This window comes from Culicoides brevitarsis, chromosome 1 (assembly GCF_036172545.1).
Source record: "Culicoides brevitarsis isolate CSIRO-B50_1 chromosome 1, AGI_CSIRO_Cbre_v1, whole genome shotgun sequence".
Lineage (NCBI taxonomy): Eukaryota > Metazoa > Arthropoda > Insecta > Diptera > Ceratopogonidae > Culicoides > Culicoides brevitarsis.
The window spans coordinates 23823065-23844294 of record NC_087085.1 but is presented as its reverse complement, the minus strand read 5'-3'; the positions used below and the strand labels follow the sequence as shown (position 1 = coordinate 23844294).

At 27.5% G+C, this 21230-nt stretch overlaps 2 protein-coding genes across 2 annotated transcripts; both read right to left on the bottom strand.

The window, feature by feature from the left end:
* Positions 1-442: 442 nt before the first annotated feature.
* LOC134837480 (regulating synaptic membrane exocytosis protein 2) lies at positions 443-18346 on the bottom strand. The gene is made up of 21 exons (XM_063852858.1): positions 17825-18346; positions 16947-17085; positions 16543-16855; positions 16104-16481; positions 15847-16045; positions 13772-14367; positions 12735-12933; positions 12229-12435; positions 10792-11063; positions 10584-10721; positions 10377-10514; positions 9292-9492; positions 7659-7781; positions 7238-7595; positions 6969-7170; positions 4946-6906; positions 4724-4888; positions 4353-4503; positions 1293-1476; positions 1062-1229; positions 443-655 (listed from the first exon to the last, which is right to left on the bottom strand). Exons 2-21 carry the CDS (start codon positions 17054-17056, stop codon positions 443-445), a joined length of 6276 nt encoding a protein of 2091 aa, XP_063708928.1. The 5' UTR covers positions 17057-17085; positions 17825-18346.
* Positions 18347-18985: 639 nt separating this feature from the next.
* On the bottom strand, positions 18986-21131 carry LOC134833576 (1-acyl-sn-glycerol-3-phosphate acyltransferase alpha-like). Its single transcript, XM_063847943.1, has 3 exons — positions 20810-21131; positions 20082-20632; positions 18986-20015 (listed from the first exon to the last, which is right to left on the bottom strand). The coding sequence occupies exons 1-3, from the start codon at positions 20998-21000 to the stop codon at positions 19849-19851; spliced, it is 909 nt and encodes a 302-aa protein (XP_063704013.1). The 5' UTR covers positions 21001-21131; the 3' UTR covers positions 18986-19848.
* Positions 21132-21230: the final 99 nt, after the last annotated feature.

The window sequence follows — 21230 nt, the reverse complement described above, 5'->3', positions numbered from 1 at the left end:
ATTTTATACTAAAAATATTTATCTCTCATCTTAAATATTTATCTCAATTTTAAGACATTTCAATACTTTTAGAAACTTTTTATACTGCTAATAGTTTGATATAATTTCTTCTGAATGTTTAGGGAAGCTACGAAATTGAAAACATTGTCGATTTTTGTATAGCCTTGTGTTGAAAAAAAAATAAATAAAATGTACATAAATATAGGTATCATTTTGTGAATGATCCCGTACAAGTATCATTAAATATTTAAAGTAGCCAAAAAGAATTTATATTTTAATTTATACGTGTAAGTGCAATTTATAGTTTATTACGTTATGAATGAACAGTTTATTTTTTCTTGAAGGTTTAAAACATAAAAAAATGAAGATAAAGAAATTATTCTGCTATAAAAAAAACTAAAATGTGTAAAAGTAATAAAAAAAACAATGATATAAAACACATCTAATTTAATAGTTTGAGTGATTCAAATGATGTGATTGAAGATCGCCTAGATAAGTTGATAGTTGGTGTACCACTGACCAATGATGTTGTTCCAAATAGTTTGTACCATCCTATTACTATATTCGTCAAATTCAAGTCATCCAACATAATTTGAGCTACTCCCATGAACACCTTTTTACCCTCAATTCGTCCATAATCACCCCAAACAGTCACCTATAAAATTATTCATTGTTACACACTTTTTTTTTACACATTTCAGGCAAATTCAGACGTTTGAAATAATTTCAAAGTTATTTTTTCGGAATTTTCTATGGCCATACTGATCTATTTTCATAATATTATGACAAATCTATCCATTTAAAATTTTTTAAAGAGTTGATGATGTTGAGTGAGAGAATGACATTTGAAACTTACGCGACATTTCCGGTTTTTTTTCAAACAAAATTTTATTTTCTAGAAAAATAGCATCTAGAAACGCAAATGAATATTTTTGAATATTTATGAACATATTTTGTTTTTTAAATTATTGATTAAAATTGAGTCCCAAAAAAATAATTTCGAAATTTTCGATTTTTCAAAATCTCCATGAAATGCCTGATTTACAAATTTATATACATACTTGTAGCACACATCCATCAAATGGTTCTCGAAAGGCTAATTGCTGCTGATAAAGTGGATCTAAAGTTTTTCTTGCAGTTGTAGTTTTTGCTTTTGCCACACATTTTTTACCTTGCACTAAATATACTTTTACATAAGGAGCTGGTAAAACTTTCGAGCCAGGTCTAGACTGTAATGTTTAAATATAAGCATGTACTAGGCTAGTAAATTGAATTAAAATAAAAAATCTTACTTGAAGACCTCTAGCTCTGATCACCTCAACTTCTAGAAATCCTTTTTGTCGACACATTGATAATTGAATATCACCTAAAGCAGGAGCACCTAAAACTTGTCGTCCAACTAGTTGCCCTGGTCCAAGCCCGTCAATAAATTCTGATAATTGACCACTATCTGTGATTCTTAATGACGGTGACCATCTAATATTTATTGATAAGAAAATGTAAATGAAAATAAATTTTATTTTATTATTATCACAAATTTTCAACAAAAAAATGTCGAAAATGATTAAATTTTTCAGAGTGTAAACAGAATGTATATATATGTATATATATGTATGTATATATATGCATATATATGCGTATAATGTATATATATATGCACTCAATGATGGGTTTACTATAAGGCTGACGCGTTAGATTTCGATAATCATGCAAACGTGTGAACTGAAACTATTCAAGAAAGGAGAACTTTTATAAACTCCGAATTAATAGTAAGCCCGACATTGTTTGTGCCCAATGTAGATAATACTTAAGGAATTTTAATAAAAAAAAGATCACTATAAAATGTTATCAATTAAAATTCAAATCTAAAGATAGTACAAACAATTGGTCGATTCTGCGAATTTAGTAAGAAAATATGGAAAAAGGAAGGTACATATATTCCTATTTTTCAAAATTCTAATTTTCTTTATATTAATTATGAAAAAGAAAACAGTCAACTTAAGTACAAAAAATGTTTTGTTGCATAGATATTTTTGTGTTATTTGATAATTTTTCTTCATTTCGGCATCAAAATTCGGATCTATTGAGGAGATATGAGAAAAAAAGTTATGAATTTTTAGGAAATTTTTGAAGTATTGTCACGTCAAAAACCATTTCTTATACAAATTTTATATATCGTTGGTATCAGAGCAAAAATTCAATCAAATACCAGTTAAATACATTGTTTCAATAAACTTTAATCCAGATTTTACTTTTTAATTTTAATTTTTTGCAAGTAAAAATACATAATTTACTTATGAATAGTAAAATAAATTGCTTCACTCATAAGTAAAATTAAAATTTTGTTTTTTTTTTTTTTTACTTTTTACTTAAATATCAAGTTAAATTTTTAAAAATCATACTCCTTAGCTGTTTTTTTTTGTGAGTTGGCTACATAACTTTAATGGGAATCAAAAGTATTTTTGTTTTGGGCTCCTGGCGAGCCATGTAATTAAATACAAATAATACTTTCTATCGAATTTGAAGAGTGACACATTTTCTAAACAAAACAAAAATCATAGAAAATTAGTATTTTCACAAAGGAATATAAAAAAAATTATAGCGATCTTTTTCTCAAAACTCCTTAAGCGATCAAGATGAAGGATGAATGAAAAAATAATATTTAATTTAATTTAAATTAGGTACATTTAAATACTGCATTAATAATAATAATAACAAAAGAGAATTGTTACTTTTAAATTATAATCTTCATCCAAATATAATTTTACTTTTTTGAATCATTTTTATAATATAAATTTAGCAAAATTATACTAACTACAACTACTTTTTAATATAAGAGAAAGGTTTTAACATAAGAGTCACGTCATGTTTTTCACTATAAAAATAAACAGTCAAAAAGTTGAATAAGTTCGAGTTAAATAGGTATGTGAGTTAGGTTAGGTTACTTTAAAATGTGTCTTTTTTAGACGTATAATAATTTACAATTCCTTTTTTTGAATGCATCTTTTGAATTCGACTATAAGTATTTGTCCTTTGTTAATGTAAATAAATTAAAATTTACAGTTTTCAAACAAGAATTTCTTGTTTTAAATTTTCCGACAAAAACTATACATTTTATTTTTCCAAACCACCAAAATTCGATAAAATCTTCAAAAAACGCTTTTTTATAAATGTTTCCTATTGAAAATACTGTCATAACTGATTTTCTTAAATCCAATTTGAGCTCAAAATTCTAAGAGTATTTACAAAATATAAAATTTATCTGAGACGATAAAATTTAATTTTCTCATGTCTTCTCGTTTTCTTTTTTTTATAATTTTCTTATTATTTCTATTATATTTCTACAAATGGTCAAAAGAAACCAACCGTAACAGTTGAAAAAAAAAATGTTTTTAAACATGAAATAAGCAAATTAACAGTGTAAATTTTCACATTACACATCATATGCATGGCATTGTAGACGTTTAAATTCTCTCATATTTAACAAAAATTAAATTATAAATTAATGAATATTTTAAAAAGCATTCCAATTAAGTTTTGAAAAATTGATAACACTCATTAGTAAAAAAGATTTAAAGTTTTATTTAGAGGTATACAGCTTGGTTTTTGTTGTTTAGAAAAGAATGTCAGATGGAGGATAAGAAAGGACGACAGTTGATGTTTCGTATGTTTATGTATTAACATACAACGTGCGAAAAAGGGATATCAATTAATTTAAAAAAAGAAATTTATGGTAATTTGCGTTTTTTGTTTTCAGAAAAACACAAAACTTACGATGAGCCCTCTGAACTGGAAATTGATTGCAGACTTCCTGCACGAATATGCTGAGTTGTATTGGATGCTACTTCACAGGATCTTTGAATTGATCCAGCAGATGCTCGTTTTCGTTGGTCGGCTGATCCCCGATCTACGTATATGTTAAGATTGTGTTCTTTAAATATTTAATTATTTTAACAGATACATGTTATTAAACAATTTTCATTATAATATATTCAATAGATATTAATTAACGGTAATTCTGTTAATGTTTGGTAGTATATACCTCAAAAATTGATTTAGATCTTTTTTAGATATTACAAATATAATCTTCACACCATGACCAAGTCACAATCATAATCAAAGGACTATGTTTATCTAATCAAATATTAAGTTGGCTTATTTGATGTGTTAAATTTAAAAACATCTTTTCTTGTAACATATTTGATAATTGTCTCACAATAATCCGTTTCATGTCATATTTAATATTTCGTTTAAAATAATATATAGCAAATAAAAAAATAAGAATGATATTTGGCGAATGATAAATACACTACATCTTGTGTATAAAAAGGCGAAAAGAAATATTAGCGAACCTGTCGCCTAACTCGCTTCCTTCACCATCGCTAGATGCCGAGGATCCTCTAGAGAGGCCTCCGCGCATCTCTCCAGGTAGAACTTCTTCGCTTCGTTGTACAGTAAAGGAGGTTTTGCCACGTTTGCCAAATCCCAACCGTCTTTTTCGACCTTTTAATTTTTATTTAGTTTTATATATTATCGTAAAAGATTATATTAAGTGAAATTATATCTACTATTTGATGCTACTTTTTTTTACACAAATATCTATTTAATTTTCAATATATCTTTGAATGAAAAAACTATGAAAATGGGGTCAACATTTATAGGTAAGGAAAATTTTCTTATCGAATTCTTTTTGGTACTTCTGAATAATACATATATTTATTACCTGTTGCTGAGAGTTGTGACGTTGAATTACTCTTTTTACCCATTCCACTTATACCTATGCTTCGTTCACTTGTTGGTGTTGCAGTCTTAGGGGATCTTTGATCATGGCGACGTCTTGCTGAATCTAAGCATTGAAGTCCAACAGCCGTGTCACTTAAGCTGCCATCTGTAAAAAAGTAAAATAAATAACCACTCAATGTTGTATTAGAACTCACATTTTTACCTATTTTATCATCAGGCGTTCCTTCATTATTTGAAAAGCTTCTATCAATAGTACTTTGATGTGAGCTTCCTCGTTCTTGATCACTACTCATTGTTCCGTCTAACTGTTCTTGTTCTCGCTTTCGCTCCAAGTCTCTCTGTCTATCTCTATCAGTTCTTCGACGAACCGATCCTTTTTGGTGTTGCTGGTCTTCTCTGTATTTTATTTTATCTCTAGATCGTTCATCATATTCACTGTTGCTTATAGTACGTTTTGTTTTTTTTATAGCACCAGAATTTACAACACAATTTGAAGATGTCGTGTTTGATTTTTTTAATGATGTACGTTTAGGAGATGTGGACAACAAAGCAATACCGTTTTGAGGAGAGGGAATACAAGAAGCAATGTTAGCGTGTTTATAATTAGCACAATGTATACATGTTTTTTGAGGCGATGAAGGAGATTTTATGTATTCATAAATACTAGGATGATCATTAATACTAACAGAACTATGTCTAGTCTTATGTGTCAATTTATTTGTAAAATTATTTAGTCCATCTAAACTACTAGTTCGTCTATAGTCATGTTTTTTATTATCTATAATCGAGTCACCATGTAATGATGCAGGTCTATTATGGCAAAATAAATTATTTATGTATAAATCACTATTATATTTAGGTTTTGGATAATAATTATCATTGTTGATTTTTTTGTTTTTTCTTTGTTCATTGTTTTCTTTACAATTTAAGAAAACATTATCATCGGCATATTCGATGTTCATATATTTTTTAGACTTTTCATAATGCCTTTTACCTTCGATTTTTTGTTTTTTTTCCCTCAATGTTTTTACTTTATTTATATTTTTGATATCACTTTTATCACTATCACCATACTTTTCACGGATTTCCGTCTGAGTTAACAAAGCATTCCGTATTTCCTCATTAAACATATTGCATGTAGCTGATTGATTCTTCATGTAAGAAAATGGTGCATCATACTCATTTATTCTATTGGAATCAAGTACGTCAGTTGCTGTTTTTATTTTAGCTGGTAATGAACGTGAACGTTTCGTAAACAGTTTTATCTCATCTCTATTCAAACATTTTGCTGATAGTCCCTTTAGCACCGATTTATTTATTTGATTGTCTGTTGAGTTTTTTTCTATATCTAATGGTTTAAATAACCGTTTTGTTGATCTATCGACATAATCAATAGGAACAAAGCTTGTATGTATGGTAACTGGCCGGAGTTTTTTAAATTTAGGAATATCTGGAAGTCGCCGTCTAACATTTTGCTCATGTAAGTTTATTGTTGAATGTGACTTAGTATATTGTTTCGAAGTTGAAATATCATCTATAATGTCTTTTTTTGTCATATTATTATCATCAGAAAAAAAAAATTTATTAGGTTGATATGTCCGCTCACTTTTAACTTTCTTTTCTCCAAATAAATTTGTCAGTACTTCCATGTCTTGTAAAAGGTTTTGTTCAGAAAAAGCTGACCTTAGGGTGGCAAAATCGTTTGGTTCAATTATAATATTTTCGAAATTGGTAAAAACCTTTTCAATTGGTATTGATGTACATATCAAATCTGTCTCACTATTAAGTTTATTTTCATTGAATTTTATATCATTTTCATGAGATAAATCACTAGAGTTTGAGTTTATAATTTCAGGTAGCATAATTCTATTTGCAGGCTTTTCTCTTAAAAATAAACATTGTTCACTTAAAAATAATTGTTTTTCACCGGAAATATTATGTATTTGACAATCGATTTGCATCGCTGGAACACTATTAATATTGTCGTTTTCACTCATTGAAGCAGAAATAGAATATATTGATTGTGTTTTAGGTAGTGTAAAAGATAATTGTCCAGAAGCTATTTCTGATAAAATTTTTCGAGTTTTTGAAATGTTTTTATTTTCGGTCGGTATAACTGAACGTGGTCTTGTCAAAGGAAGACTCCGATGTTTTATAACCCGTCTTTATAATTAAGCAATTCTTTTTTAAAACACGTTATATATATTCATATTATATTAAATTACCTGGTAACGCGGGAGCCACGTGGACGTTCTGATTGAGTTGAAAAAGCACTTGAGGTAACGCTTACTACTGATTCCATATCAGAGTCAGCAAATTCTCCCAGAAAGTCTCTATCGGGAGATAAGGAATGTCTTGGTCGTAAGCTTGTTTCTGTGTGAGAGGTCAAATCACTATCAGATAGTCCTGAATAATGACGTTCCCAACCTAAAAAAATTATCCATAGTTCAAGTGTTTTAATTGATTCACAAAATCCGGTAAAATATCTACTTACCCCCCATTCCAGTACTCCTATAAGTTGGTTGTTTTGATAACTGCTGCCTTGCACGTTGCCTGCTGTATCTCTGATTGCTTTCTCTGTCGTCAGACTCGTGTAAGAATATAGCTGAACTTCTACTAGCTACATGAGGTACTTGTGGCAATTGCCTTTTCTTTGGAGAACCAGTTGGTGTAACTGTAGCCGATTTAGATGATGTTTGAGGTTGAATTGGAAGAACTGGATATTCAGAATAACGATTATCTGGAGGTGATAATGAGCCACGACGACTGCCTCGTGGGTAATAGTCTCCCGGAGTTGCTGAATGGCTACGATGAGCTTGTGTCATTGTTTCACTACGTCGGTTGGTCGATGACTGTTTCGTTAAAATTAGAAGTACATTTAGTTTCAATCATAATTTAAAATTTTAAAGACTCACTTGATTATAATATGATTGCCCTACTCCTGATACGGTTCGATAATCTTTTGAAACCATACCACCTAATTTTCGTTGTCCTTGTGGAGACACGTCACGTCTAGATCGACGTTCAATCAAATCCACCTGTAAAATTAACAAATATTTTAATTAATTATAGCATACAGTATTATTTATTTATCAATCAAAAAAAAAGTTGAAAAATAAATGCATATATCAACTATTAATCAAGACACTTCCATATACAAAACTATTCAATAAAGCTACAAACATACAAACAAAGCTGAAAAATTGACTTATAAAATTATCAGCATCATAACAAAAAATAAACAAATTAATAGATAATAATGGGTCATAGGTACAATTTATTTTTTCAACTTAGTTTTCAACATATTTTTCTTTAAATGTGTATGTATGTGTGTAATGTTCTTTTTTGGTAAACGTATCACACTTTCTTATATTTCAAAGCTTTGTAAATCGGATGTGACTCATGTTATCTAAACTGCCAAATAGAAAGAAAAAAATTAATATAAGAAAAGTAAGTTTTTATAGGTTTAGAAAGTGAATATTATTTACATCGTATTGTTAATGTTTTAAGATGATAGAGAATAGGTAACTACTAGGTGTTCAGTTTAAAAGAGTATCTAGAGCGCAATTACATTTTCTGACTAAAAGACCAACTTAACAGGTTTTCTATTTAAATGCACGTCATAAGATCTCGTATTTTTAAACAATTTAGAAAATCATTGTAAAAAAATCAATTTTTACTATTATATTAAGGCCGCTCCAATTTTTTTTCTATGTTGCCCCGTGCTTGTCCAATGCCCTATTTCAAAAGTCAAAAATCCAATGGGGCGAAATTAAAAAAAAAAGTTAAAAATTTGATAAAAATTTACTGTTTTTTTGTCCTTTTCCATATTTTTAAAATTTTTTTGTGAAGTATTTCAATTTTTAATAATTTTCAAAAAAAAAAATATTTCAAAATTTTTTGACAGTTATTTTTATGAAATTTTAATCAAATCTCAATGTAGATATCATAAAAACAACTAAAATAATCGTTAATGACCAACAATCGTTTTTATGTTGTCATTTTGAAGGAAAAAGTATTTTAAAACTATTTTTAATTTTTATTTTTCAACCAGTCTTCGAAAATGTAAATGCGCAAAAAAGTGCAAAAAAATGATGAACATGTGTAATGAAAGGTAATATATATTTATTAATGCCAAATTTTTTAATACTAAATTTATTTTTAATATTATTTCATATTATAGATTAAACAAAACCATCATATAATATCAAAACAAATCTGTGAAGTATTTTACAAAGATTTTTACGAAATGCAAATTTTTAAGAGTTACAAGCTTTTAAAGTTTTTGAATTTAGAATGTTTTATCTTGAAGAATGAATTGTATAAAACATTTTGTATAAAAAAAAACTGAAATCAATGCTTCAAAAATATATATATATATATATAACAAAAAACATTGAAATTATTTTGATAACATTAAAGAATTCATTGCTTATAGTTGTATTGTAAATGTTAGTGAAAGATTGAAAAAATGGGATTTTCGCGTAGTTGTGTTCATTTTTGCAGTAAGATTTAAATAAAAACAAAACTTTTTTTTTTCGAAATTACCTCTGGTGGCGGACTCGTCGAGCTGCCTATAGAAGATATACTGGCACCATCACGCCCTGTATTTATACCATCAAAGTCAACTTCTGAAGTTGTATCTGAATCACTAAATCGGGATAACGTACTTGGTGGCGATAAATGATCAGTCGGTGTTGAAATCATTTCTATTTCATTTGATTGAGACAAATCCACATCTCGACGTGCCTGCAAAGTAATAATAATAATATATGAAAAATAAAATATTAGAACATACAGGTATTGAAAAAAAAACTACATTTCTAATATAAATTTCGAACATAAGAGTATTCCGTTTAGGATTGTTTTTACATTTAAGACACAGCTGATTACTTTGCTCTGTCGTAAGTAAAACGTTGCACCGTTATGCTCAATTCTCTACATTGAGCAATGAATATATGCATTGTCTAAGATTTGTGACACGGTGATATGTGAATTGATGAGTCTTGGGATCATTAAAAAAATTATATTTTCTGATTGTTAGAAACAAGTTTTTTAATCTTTCGTTGGTAAAATTGGTTAAAAAATAACATTCCTCTCAAAACTGAGATCCAAATATTATGAATCTTGAGAAATTTTCATTCTTGTCATATCTAGTAATTCTTTCAAAAAGGGTAAGTTGGACGAAATCATAACTAAAATTTCAAATGCGTTATTCAAACTACATAGTTCTCTGGTTCATCCTTTTAAATGTGTTAGAGAATTAAGTTTACTTTAATTGGGCGTTTAGAAATTTCAGTTTAAACGATTATTTAAAAATTTATGATCGTTCGAGATTGAATAACATTCTTGACCTTCTTAAGGCTTAATCGCATTTAACACATTAAAATGCGGATAAGCCATTCGTTATAACGTATGCTTCTCAACTCGTTTAAATTCGAATTGCTTAGATTTTGATTTTTTTTTGTTTATTTTTAACCATATCATATAATCATACCATATCATATAACCCTTTTTCCTAAAAAGCATATTTTTAAAATCGATTTTTTTTTTATTCTATAGAAAATAGTCAGACTAAATTTTAAAAAAAACGAAATTTATACTAAATCAACGAAATCAAATTTTCTACTTACTAAATTGTTCTGCGACATCTCGTATTGTTGAAGTATGTACCACTCTGCTTCATCATCAAGTGGATGATTTCCCAATTCTAATATTACTTCACCCAAAAAAACATTTTTACCAAAACGCACATAATCCCATACGGATATCTAATAGAATTGTATTTTAAAATGCAAGTCAAATTTTAACAATATTATTATCATCTTTTCTTATTTTACCTCAAGTAAACGACTATTTAAATCGACTCTTCGAAGTCCAGAATAAAGAAATGTTTGGCCCCATCGAGGATCATTTGTGTTTGCTATTGTTTTCGTGCGCCTTTTAGATTTTTCAGAACGATCAGGCAGTAAAAAAACCTAATTTTTGGAGATTTTTTTTAAATAAATTTAAAAAGTAACAGATTATGTCAAAAGTGTTATTTCTCACTGTAGCATAAGGACTTCTCAGGTCACCATTTGATCGATATGTCAAATCAGCAGCGCAAATAATAGTTATTATGACATTCAAAGTACTAATCTCAAAACCCAACTTTATTTGAATTCTTCCACCAATATTGCTTTGCTGAGAGGCAATACTGCCTGGTGTTAAACGATTCGCATACCGTCCACAAATCGAAGCACTATTACTTTTTATTTGACAATCTGGTGACCCAGGGGAAGTTACTAACAAACTTGGTTTTTCAGAACGATCATATGAATCTAGGTAAAACACAAACATAAATTATATCAATACGCTTTCCAATTTTTTTAATTGTTTTTGAGGAACAAGAAAATAATACAAAAGTATATAATCAATTAAAAATAAATAGGTATCTAATAATTATTATAAATACATAACGGTATTCCAAAAACGTATCTTGTTTCTACCACCATTTTTAGGAAAAATTACCATGAGAGACATAGAAATTTTAACATTAAAAAAAAAACTTTAAATCGTTTTTTTTTCTCTTAAAAACTGCAGTTTCCTTTTCGCCTGGGATGTATAGATTTTGAAATACTTTTTCATACTGAATGACTTAATAAATGAAGTTTTGCTAGCTTTTTTTTAGCGATGAGTTGTTGTTTTTTTAACAATTTTTTACAATATTTTAGAGGTTATTTAAGAACACTTCGATTAAAAAATCAAGAATTAATTTTTTTGAAAAAATAACGATCAAAAAATTTGAAAATTATTTTTTTAGAAAAATTTTTCAAAAAAATTTTTGGAAAAGAATCTTAGAAAATAACTCAAAATTTATCAAACAACTTTTAATTCAAACAATTCGATTACTTTTACGAATCCGAAATACTACTAAAAACGAAAATCTAAATAAAATTTCTATATTTCCCATCCCCCATGGTTTTTATATCAAAAATGTAACGCAAACAGAAAACGTTTTTGGAACACCATAATACAAAACATGTTTATTCATAATAAAAATTTAAGTAAAAAAAAATCATAAGAGGTCAAAACTTCAACGATAAGTTAATGACATTTTTGGATTCAAATGCTTTTTTTCTTGCTAAAATTCGGATAATTTTTTAAAATATGATCTTAGTATCAAGTATGAATAATTATTTCGTTAAACAATTGAACAAAGCTACGAGACAAAATACGATGAAAATTCGCGTAGAAATACGTAATAGTTCAAAAGTTCTGGAACACAATTATTCGTGCAAGTAAAGCAAGTCACATGATGGAATGATTTTCGAATGAAATTATTCCGAATGGAAGACTAGGTGGGGAAATGGTCAAATTTCATATCTATATCTACATATCTGATTACGTTAAAATTATAACTTGATAATTAGTTGGTAAAATTATTTAAATAATACAAAAATATAAATTATGCACAAAATATTGAATGATTTCAATATGGGCTACCTCTACAACGTTGTTGTGTCTGAACACGTGTCGGTGAATGTGACTGTCGCCATGATTCTTGTACGATCTTGCGATTTAGTATTGCTAGGGGACGTGAAACTATTAATTCAACTTGAGAATCTGTTTTACTATCGTAGATAATATCGTACACTTCTTGTACACTTTTATTTTGCAGTGATTGACCATTCCACTCTATCACTTCATCACCTATTCCAATTATAAAAAAAATTAATTATTTATTGTTCATATACATAATAATAATTTATTTATTTTTGCGATTTTAAAAAATATTTCACAATCTTTTGATCTCCAAAAAATAAAAATAGTTTATACCATTTCAGAGCTTAATTTGACAATTTTATGAATATTATGAAAACTATTAAATTTCGAATAAAATAAAATGCTACTAATTCATTGATTCTACTAATATTGATTCATTCTATAGGTACGTGGTAAATATATATATATATATATATAGGTAAAAAGTAAATAGGTAAAAATATTACCTGCTTTTATATGTCCCTCTTGATCAGCTATTGAGCCACGTTTTACCTTTTCAACGATAGCTGCTCGTGTTCCATTTGGAAATGATTTCCCACCAACAATTTTTAATCCTAAAATATCTTCTCCGTCTAAATTTTTACGTAAAATCATGTGTCCAATAATTCGACCTCCATCCGATGACACTTGCCAACTCACTGGATGCTGTGTTTTTATTAGAATCAGTGTTAAGCATATGCCACAATTTTCTTTTGATTACACACATACGTACACAAAAAGTAAAGAAAATTTCGATAAACAATAAATGAAAACTTATAAATGAATGAAAACCACTGTTTTTTTTTACCTATAACATATAATTCAATATTTAAAAAATTCTTGTGTCAAAAATTTTGTTGGTTAAATAGATATTTATGATACTTTTACATAGAAATTTTTGCAGTCAATTTATATTTTACATACACTTTGTAGCCTATTTAAACAATTTTTATTTTGAAACATATAATATATATCAAGTTTAACATACAACTAAGACGATACTAGTAAAAGGAATTAGAAGCAAAAACAAATATATATATATATTAAGAAATATTGAACACAACATCAATGCATCAACGCAACTGAATTATAAAATACTGCAAAAACATTTATTGTTTCGAATTTCCACTCCTTACACATTCCTCTTTAGTGTACACAAAAATGCAATTAAAATATATTTCACTTTCTCTATTACTGTATCCATAAGTGCATTATTAATTAAATTATATTCATATATGTACTATATTTAGTACTATTGATTGGATGAGTAAATTTAAAATCTCAATGTATTTTACATTATGTTGAACGGAGGACTGGAAATCGAATTTAATTTACTCGATTAGTATTAGTCTAAAAATAAAAATGAAAAAGCTCTATTTCCGATTTTCATTAAGAATTTCAATAAATGAACAGAAATATTAGCAATACAATAAATAAAAAGCAAATAAAATAAAAAAATGTCAAATAAAAAAGTAAAACTTGTTAATGGAAAACATTATTATACCTTAGGACCGTCGCCACGATTTGAATCTTCACTGCTTGTAAACGTACTACTAGTGTCAATGCCTGAATCTTTTGTTGCCGAGTCTTGACTACCTTGTCTTTCATTTTCCCAACGGGTCCAATCATCCGAGTCTTGTCCATCAAAACGAACAGTTTTCTTTCTTCGTTCCGTAAAACGTCTACTGTCTGTTGATTCTTCCCAGTATGAATCTGAATCGCCTCCAACATTAGCAGTACCGCTTATAGACGTCGATGATGGCTGTGCATAACGATTTATTTGATTATGTAAATTATGCAATGCACTGTATTGATTATTGTTATCAACGTTTGACAAAGTTGGCGAAGCATTTGTTGTACAAGTTGTTACATCACACACCACAACTTGCGGTAATAAAGTAGATGATGATTGGCCTACCTGGCTGATAACAGAGCTTTCATTCAATGAATGATATCTATTATGGATATTTCGATTGTATGTGTTTCTTTGATGTACATCCAGTTTTCCAGGATTATTTAAAGGTTGTTGAGGATATCGATATTCAGTTTGCTGATGATTAGTGTCCAATGCTTGATTATCATAAAGTAACGAATGTCCCACTGTAAAGGAGATCAAATCTTCATTTATCACATTGTTATACGCGTTACGTTTTCAAACATGATGAATTTAATATAAGTATATATACTTTATTTATTTTTGGTATTTTTTCATTGAAAAAGCTGAAAATTTTTAAATCAACTTTAAAAATTATCAATTTAGGCAAATAAATTTTATATTTCCATTTTTGTCGATTTCCCTCCGATTTTGTCAAAACAAATCAGGGGAAAAAATAAAAATTAAATGGTATAAAATTTATTGAATAAAAAATCATAAAGAATTGCAATTAGATACACTAAAGAATAAATAAATTTCTTTTCATTTTATTTGATTATGTATTTTCACTTTTATACTTTCATTTTTTTAAATGCAAACACGAATTCTTGTGTGGTGCAGGTGGACTTGTTTATGATGTATATTAAAAATGTATAGTATTCAATATTTTGCAAATGCTTTATTTCAAACTTGAAGATGTGTTCAATATAAACACTTAAAAGCAAATTAGAATAATTCAACAAGCATTTTTTCTCTGAAAATCAAAAGTAAGAATATTTACAATAATTTCTATTTATTATAGATCAAATTAACTTTGATGCTTCGTTGATCTGTGCAAAACAATGATTTAGAAAAATAAAAAAAGTTGTGTATATGCGTACGTGTATGCAATACAAATTTGTCACACATTCAATAACAAAAAGCTCTTGATCCAAATGACGTCAATAAAACTTTTCTGATTACTATGTGAACGGCATTTCACTCAACTTAACTAATTTAACTAAATGTTAATTGACTTAACTTGATGAAACTTGTAACATATTACATTGTAGTAATTTTAAATTTAAAATAAGTACATAAATAAGTTTCTCGATATTTTTATATTTGATTAATATTTTCAATTATTGATTTTTGTTTTCCATTAATATAGTGATGTAAATTTTACACATAGTTTTGCAACTAAGCTGCAAGAATTTTGTTATGAGAATTCAATCAATCAAGGCAAAAAACAAACTGAGCAATTTCGAAACGCTTTATAAAAGCTTTCACATTTCCACTCTCTCGCTCTTTTTCTCTCTCTGTTTTTGCGCATAATTTCATAAAAGTATGACCAAAACTTTGATTTTTCCGTTAAATAAACTCTCTCGTTCACACTCTCTTTAAATCTGACGTGTAGGAGTTCAGAGTTACCATTAACGAGGTAAACACGTATCACAAATTTATCTTTTGACCGTATTTAAAAAATATTTAGTTTTTTTTGTAAAACTTTTTCACATCCTGATATTAATGTTACGCCTTTTTTTTTTTTTTTTTTTGTAAAAGGGTCATTGGAAAATATTATTGAGTTTCATTTAAACTGGCTCATTGTTTTCTTTTCCTCCTTTTTTGTAAAAATGAACGGACAATACATTCAAAAAATAAATTAAATCGAATAAATATATATATATATATGAATTATAAAAATTGTAGAAAATTCATTAATTTACCTTCATATTCTCTAATGTCTTCTTCTGAACTACTAAAAGATCTTTGATGTGGCATATAAGGACCACCACTGATAAGGTGTCGACGATGTCTTGATTTTGGTATTAAATCATGCATTTGATTTGGTTGTGTTGAGGTGTATTTTTGTTGCATTGGGTGAACTAGATGAGGGTGTGACCGCATAAGACCTTCAATTTCTCCCTGAAAAATAAGAATACACTTATAATAAGAGTGGTCAGCATGATATTCTTAAACTAACCTGATAGTATCTAGGATCTGTATCATCTTCGTATCTCATACTACCTGATTGTCCTGAATATGGTAACGAACGGGTGTAGTGATGTTGTTGTGACGATGATGAATAATGATGAGTCTGTTGATGATTAAAATCATTTTGTGGATGATTATGATATGGAGGCTGTGGAAGTTTTGGTTGCATCCTTCGTTGTGAAGGATTGACTTCTACGCTACTTTCAGTTGTCGACAATCGTCTACAAGTAGGTGTTTCTTGTTGTGAATATTGTCGTCTTAACATACTGCTTGTATGTTGCAATGGTAAATTTTCTTTTTCAGCGGCACTTCTTGTACGTTCTAGCTTCGGACGTTTGTCAGAGGAATCAAAAGGACTTAAAATGGACTAAAATATATATAAATATATTTAAAAAAAATCTGCTTACATAAATGCCTATAATCATTACCTTTCCGTCTGATCCTACTCTGCAAAAGGACACTGGACTTGATTGTTTACCAATCCACTGACCTGTTTTTGAAAGCAATTCTTGCTTTTTTCTACATAAAATACACACCCATATTACTTTGTTACTTCGTAAAGTTACTTTTCCCCCACATCTTGCACAACATCTAATATTGCAATAATGACATACGTGTCCAATGCCATCAGCGAATTTAGTTTTAAGACAAATGTGGCATGTAGCTTCAAGGTCTGCACCGGCCCTTCTCTGCTGTTGTCGTATTGTATCTTCCAAAAATGTTACTTCATCTTGTTTTCGCCTAAGAAAATATTATATATAAATATATGAAAAAAATTTGTAAGTACACAACAATAAATTATAAATTTGAGAAAGCATGGCATGTATTGTACCTCATAATTTCATTTTCTCTATCCTCTTCTTGTTTCTGTCGCTGCATAACATTTTCTATAATTGCCCGCTCCTCGGGAGTTAAGTGTGACAAATCCGGCATGTCTGTCATGTTTTTAACAGCTCTCTGTTTTTAGTGTCCTTTTGTTTAAACAAAAGAGAAATTAAAAAGTTTCAAAATAAGGATATGATTTACACAATCAGATAAATTGAATGATTTTTTTTAAATAAAATTTTCGTAATGCGGTCAACAAAATAATTATTAATATTATATTAAAAAAAAAGGTGGTGATGTGCCAATAAAACACGGGAATATCAAAATCGAAATCATGTACTATCATTTGTCGTTTTTATTAATAATTATATTTTTTATTATATTTTTAATTATATTATAATTTTTTAACTTTTCACATTCCTCAAAATATTAAAGAGTATTTTTTTCAATTTTTATATAAATTTACAGAGATTTATCACATTTTTAAAAATTTTTGTTTTCTAGAATCAGCTCATTCAAATCACAAGAAAACCCTTTTTGTATTGACAAAATGTTATAGAAATGTTATATTGGCTATGATAAGCTTAAAAGTCCATTAGTGGTGAGTCGGGAAAAATCGAAAAAATATATCCTTTAGAATGGAATAATTTTGTAAAAAATAAAATATAAATCGTGTACATTGGTATTTATTTACACTAATAGATTTAAACAGTTTAAAAATATGCATTAATTTTTATAAAGGTCAATAAAAAAATGATTAAATAAAATAAAACATCAATGCAAAATTTCAGAATGCAGTTATAAAATTTATTTTGTAAGCTTGTAATAAAAGAAAGTAATAAGAAATAGCTTTATGCTTTACTTCATTTAATTTGTTATACAAACCCTTAATTATTTTATACGATGTATGGTCTATTTATTTTTAATCTTATTTAATTTTTATTTTTTTATTTTTAAATGATGAGTTTTTAGATACCATCAACAAAATAATTTTGATTTCACTTAATAATCATTTTTTATGTATTGTAATTCGGTATTCTTATCACTTGAATTTATTCTTGTGTACCTTAACAATTACTAGGTACACTCCATTTTTATACACAATAAATTTTATTTTTCAACACTAAGTCTCAATAAATAAAACCTTATTATACACACAGATATTTGCATCTAACTTAATTTATGCAAGATATTTTGAATCAATTTTGTAATGAACAACAAGATTTAACAATTTTCATATGATATGAAACTTAAAATATTGGACATTTTTTTGTGACGTCAAGTATTGATTTTGCTTTGATGATACAGTGAGCATAAGAAATATCATACATTTTCGAATTTTCCAATTTTCCAACAACGAAAAGCTTGTTACCCAGTGCAAAATATTGTGTTAACTTAAATTAAAAAAAAAACGTTATGCGTCTTTTAAGTAAATTCAATAGTAAGTATATTTGTATTTCATTTATAAACATCAGATACATATTTATAAACAAAGGAATATGTATTTGTTCCAGCTATTTCATTCTAAAAAACACCAAAATCCTTTTAAAAAAATCTTTTAAAAAAATTTTATCGCAAAATAAGGGCAAAATTAACGTAGCGAAAAAAGATCAAAAAATCAAGTTTTTTATTTTAATTTTTTTTCTCACCAGGCGGTTCCAAAGTATGAAAATCTAAAAATGTGATATTTTTTGTTTTAAAGCTTTTATTATTGTGTATTTTAAAGTGAAAATAATTTTCAAAAATTAAAACACTTTGAATGTTTTAAAAGTAATAAAAAAGTAATATTTATGCCGCTTTCAATTCATTTTGAGCTTTTTGTCTCAAAAATTTTATTTAGAATGGGGGGAGAGATTTGTAAATTTTTTTTCATACAAAATAATAAAATTCAAAAAATTTTTGTTAAATAACCACTTTTATTGTTGTATTTAATGTATCTACATTGCGATTGGATAATTTAAAATTAAACTCAGACTATTTCAAGTAAAAAAAATTGAACAAAAAATTTTTAATTTTATTAAAAATATCAAATTTTCATGCTTCACTTTAACGAATTTTGGTTTGGTATTTGTTTATTTGAATCATTCAATCTTTTAAAAAAAATGCATTGTAAAAAGTTTTACTTTAAACAGAAATTAAACAATAATATTTTTACTTTTTTATACTTTATGGCACAAATGGGCTAAATTTTCTGACATTTCGAAATCTTTAAAAATCGATAAATATTGGGCCAATATTCCCGGGAACTTTTAGTTGGTTAAAAGGAAAATACGACGTCGCATAAATTCTCTATGGTTAAGATTTTTTGTTTCAAGTTTTCAAAAATATTAGAGCGCTTCAAACTTTTTTGTTTTGTTTTGTAACCTACTGAGCAATCGTGTAAATTTTTTTAAAAAATTTCTATATAAATTTGAGCTAAATTTAAAACAAATTTTCTTAAAAGGGGGGGGGGGGGGGTTATATTTTGCTAAAAAGTACGTCGTTAATTAGGGGGGTGTTTAAATTACGAGACGGTTTCCGATTATAAGGGGGGGTGGGGGTCAAAAAATGTCCCTTTTTATGCTTAAAATACAATTATTATAAAATAAAATTAATAATATTACGGTCATAAATCAATATGTATGTAAATATATTATATTTAGATTAAAATAAATATTTATTAGGAACTTCCTCTAATTATTATTCTAAAAATAAAAAAAAGTCCGTTATTAAACTAAAATACCATTAAGTTCACAACGTTGGACATTTTATAATGTAATGTTTCATTCAGTTTGTCTAAAAAATTCAAATTGATTTATTGAACTTTTATGTAAATACTTAATTTAAATTGTCTTTGGAATAAATTGCATACTTTCGAGTGTTGTTTTTTTACGAAAAAAGAATAGTAAATCTAAAAAATATTTATCACATTATCCGAGATCAACGGTTCGAATCGATGGCCTTAAAGTGAAATCTGTAAGTTTAGGTAGAAACCTAAACTTTTTAGTAAATTTTGACGAATTGTGTATAGCATCAATTTCTTTAGATGTTTCATTATATGTCTTGATCATAATGTTGCGTGTACGTTCCATCAAGTCTAAATTTTTTTGTAAAAATCAAGCATGTTATTATTTATTTGATGATTTGATATAAAATGATTTACCTTCTATGTCGTCTATTTTTAATCCAATCGTCATAATAGGAGGTAATGTAGTGATGATTACTTTTCCTTGATCGAAGCGATGTTGTTGGTCATCCAAAAATGAAGAGTATGAACTAATAACCACTGGTAATATAGGCAACTGATTTGCTAATGCAAAATGAAATGCTCCCTTTTTAAATTCATGAATCTTTCTAGTGTTTCTTCGAGTTCCTTCTGGAAAAATCCATAATTTTATACGGTTGCTTTTAATATATTCAGCAGCGTCATTTATTGATGCTTTTGCCTTATCTGCATGCTTCCGGTCAATGAATATTAAACCACATAACCACGCTGCCAAACTAAATGGAAAAGCATATAACAGTTCCTTTTTTGCTACAACTGTGCATTTATTCATTATATGCCAAATTTGAAACATTCCAAGAACATCAATGGAACTTTGATGATTGGCTACAATTACAAATGTTTTATCTTGGCTAAGGATTTCTTTGCCTCGCAACTCCCATTTTATACCCAAAAACATAGAAATCGGTCGTGTAACATATCCAGCCCAACTAAAAACAAATTTATAAAATAGTATTAAAATAATTTTTTTTTCATCTATAAAAATAAATTAATTTAAATATCGATTTTTTGTTTGAAGATTATTTGTTTTATTTTCCTATTATATACGTATGGTATAGGTAAATAGTTGAAAAATAAATTAAAAATTCAAAAACTTTTATACTTACACCAAGTTTGAAACATTTTTTGCATTAATCAAAAATAGAGGAATCATAAAAACCGACTCAAACATAACAAAAGCATAGTAAAAAGAATACTTGCAATAATATCGAAACGTAGAAGAACTTTCAAAAAGAAAAACAAAAGACAACATGAAAATTACAAATAAGAGTTCTAAACCCGAGTTGGAGTAAATCATTTTTTTATGTTTAACAACTAAGAAATCACTTTGTAAAATTTAAAATCGCTTCATTTTTGAAAATTTTCAAATTAATCATTTGTAAGTATTATTGAATTCTTTATAGGAAGTTCTTTTGTTATTGGGCTTTAGTTCAGAAGACAATCGAAATGACATGTAACCTGGGTTAAGAATGTTCGTTCAATAAAGTTTCAGCTTAGTTTCTTTTATCATCAAAATGTGTTTATTTA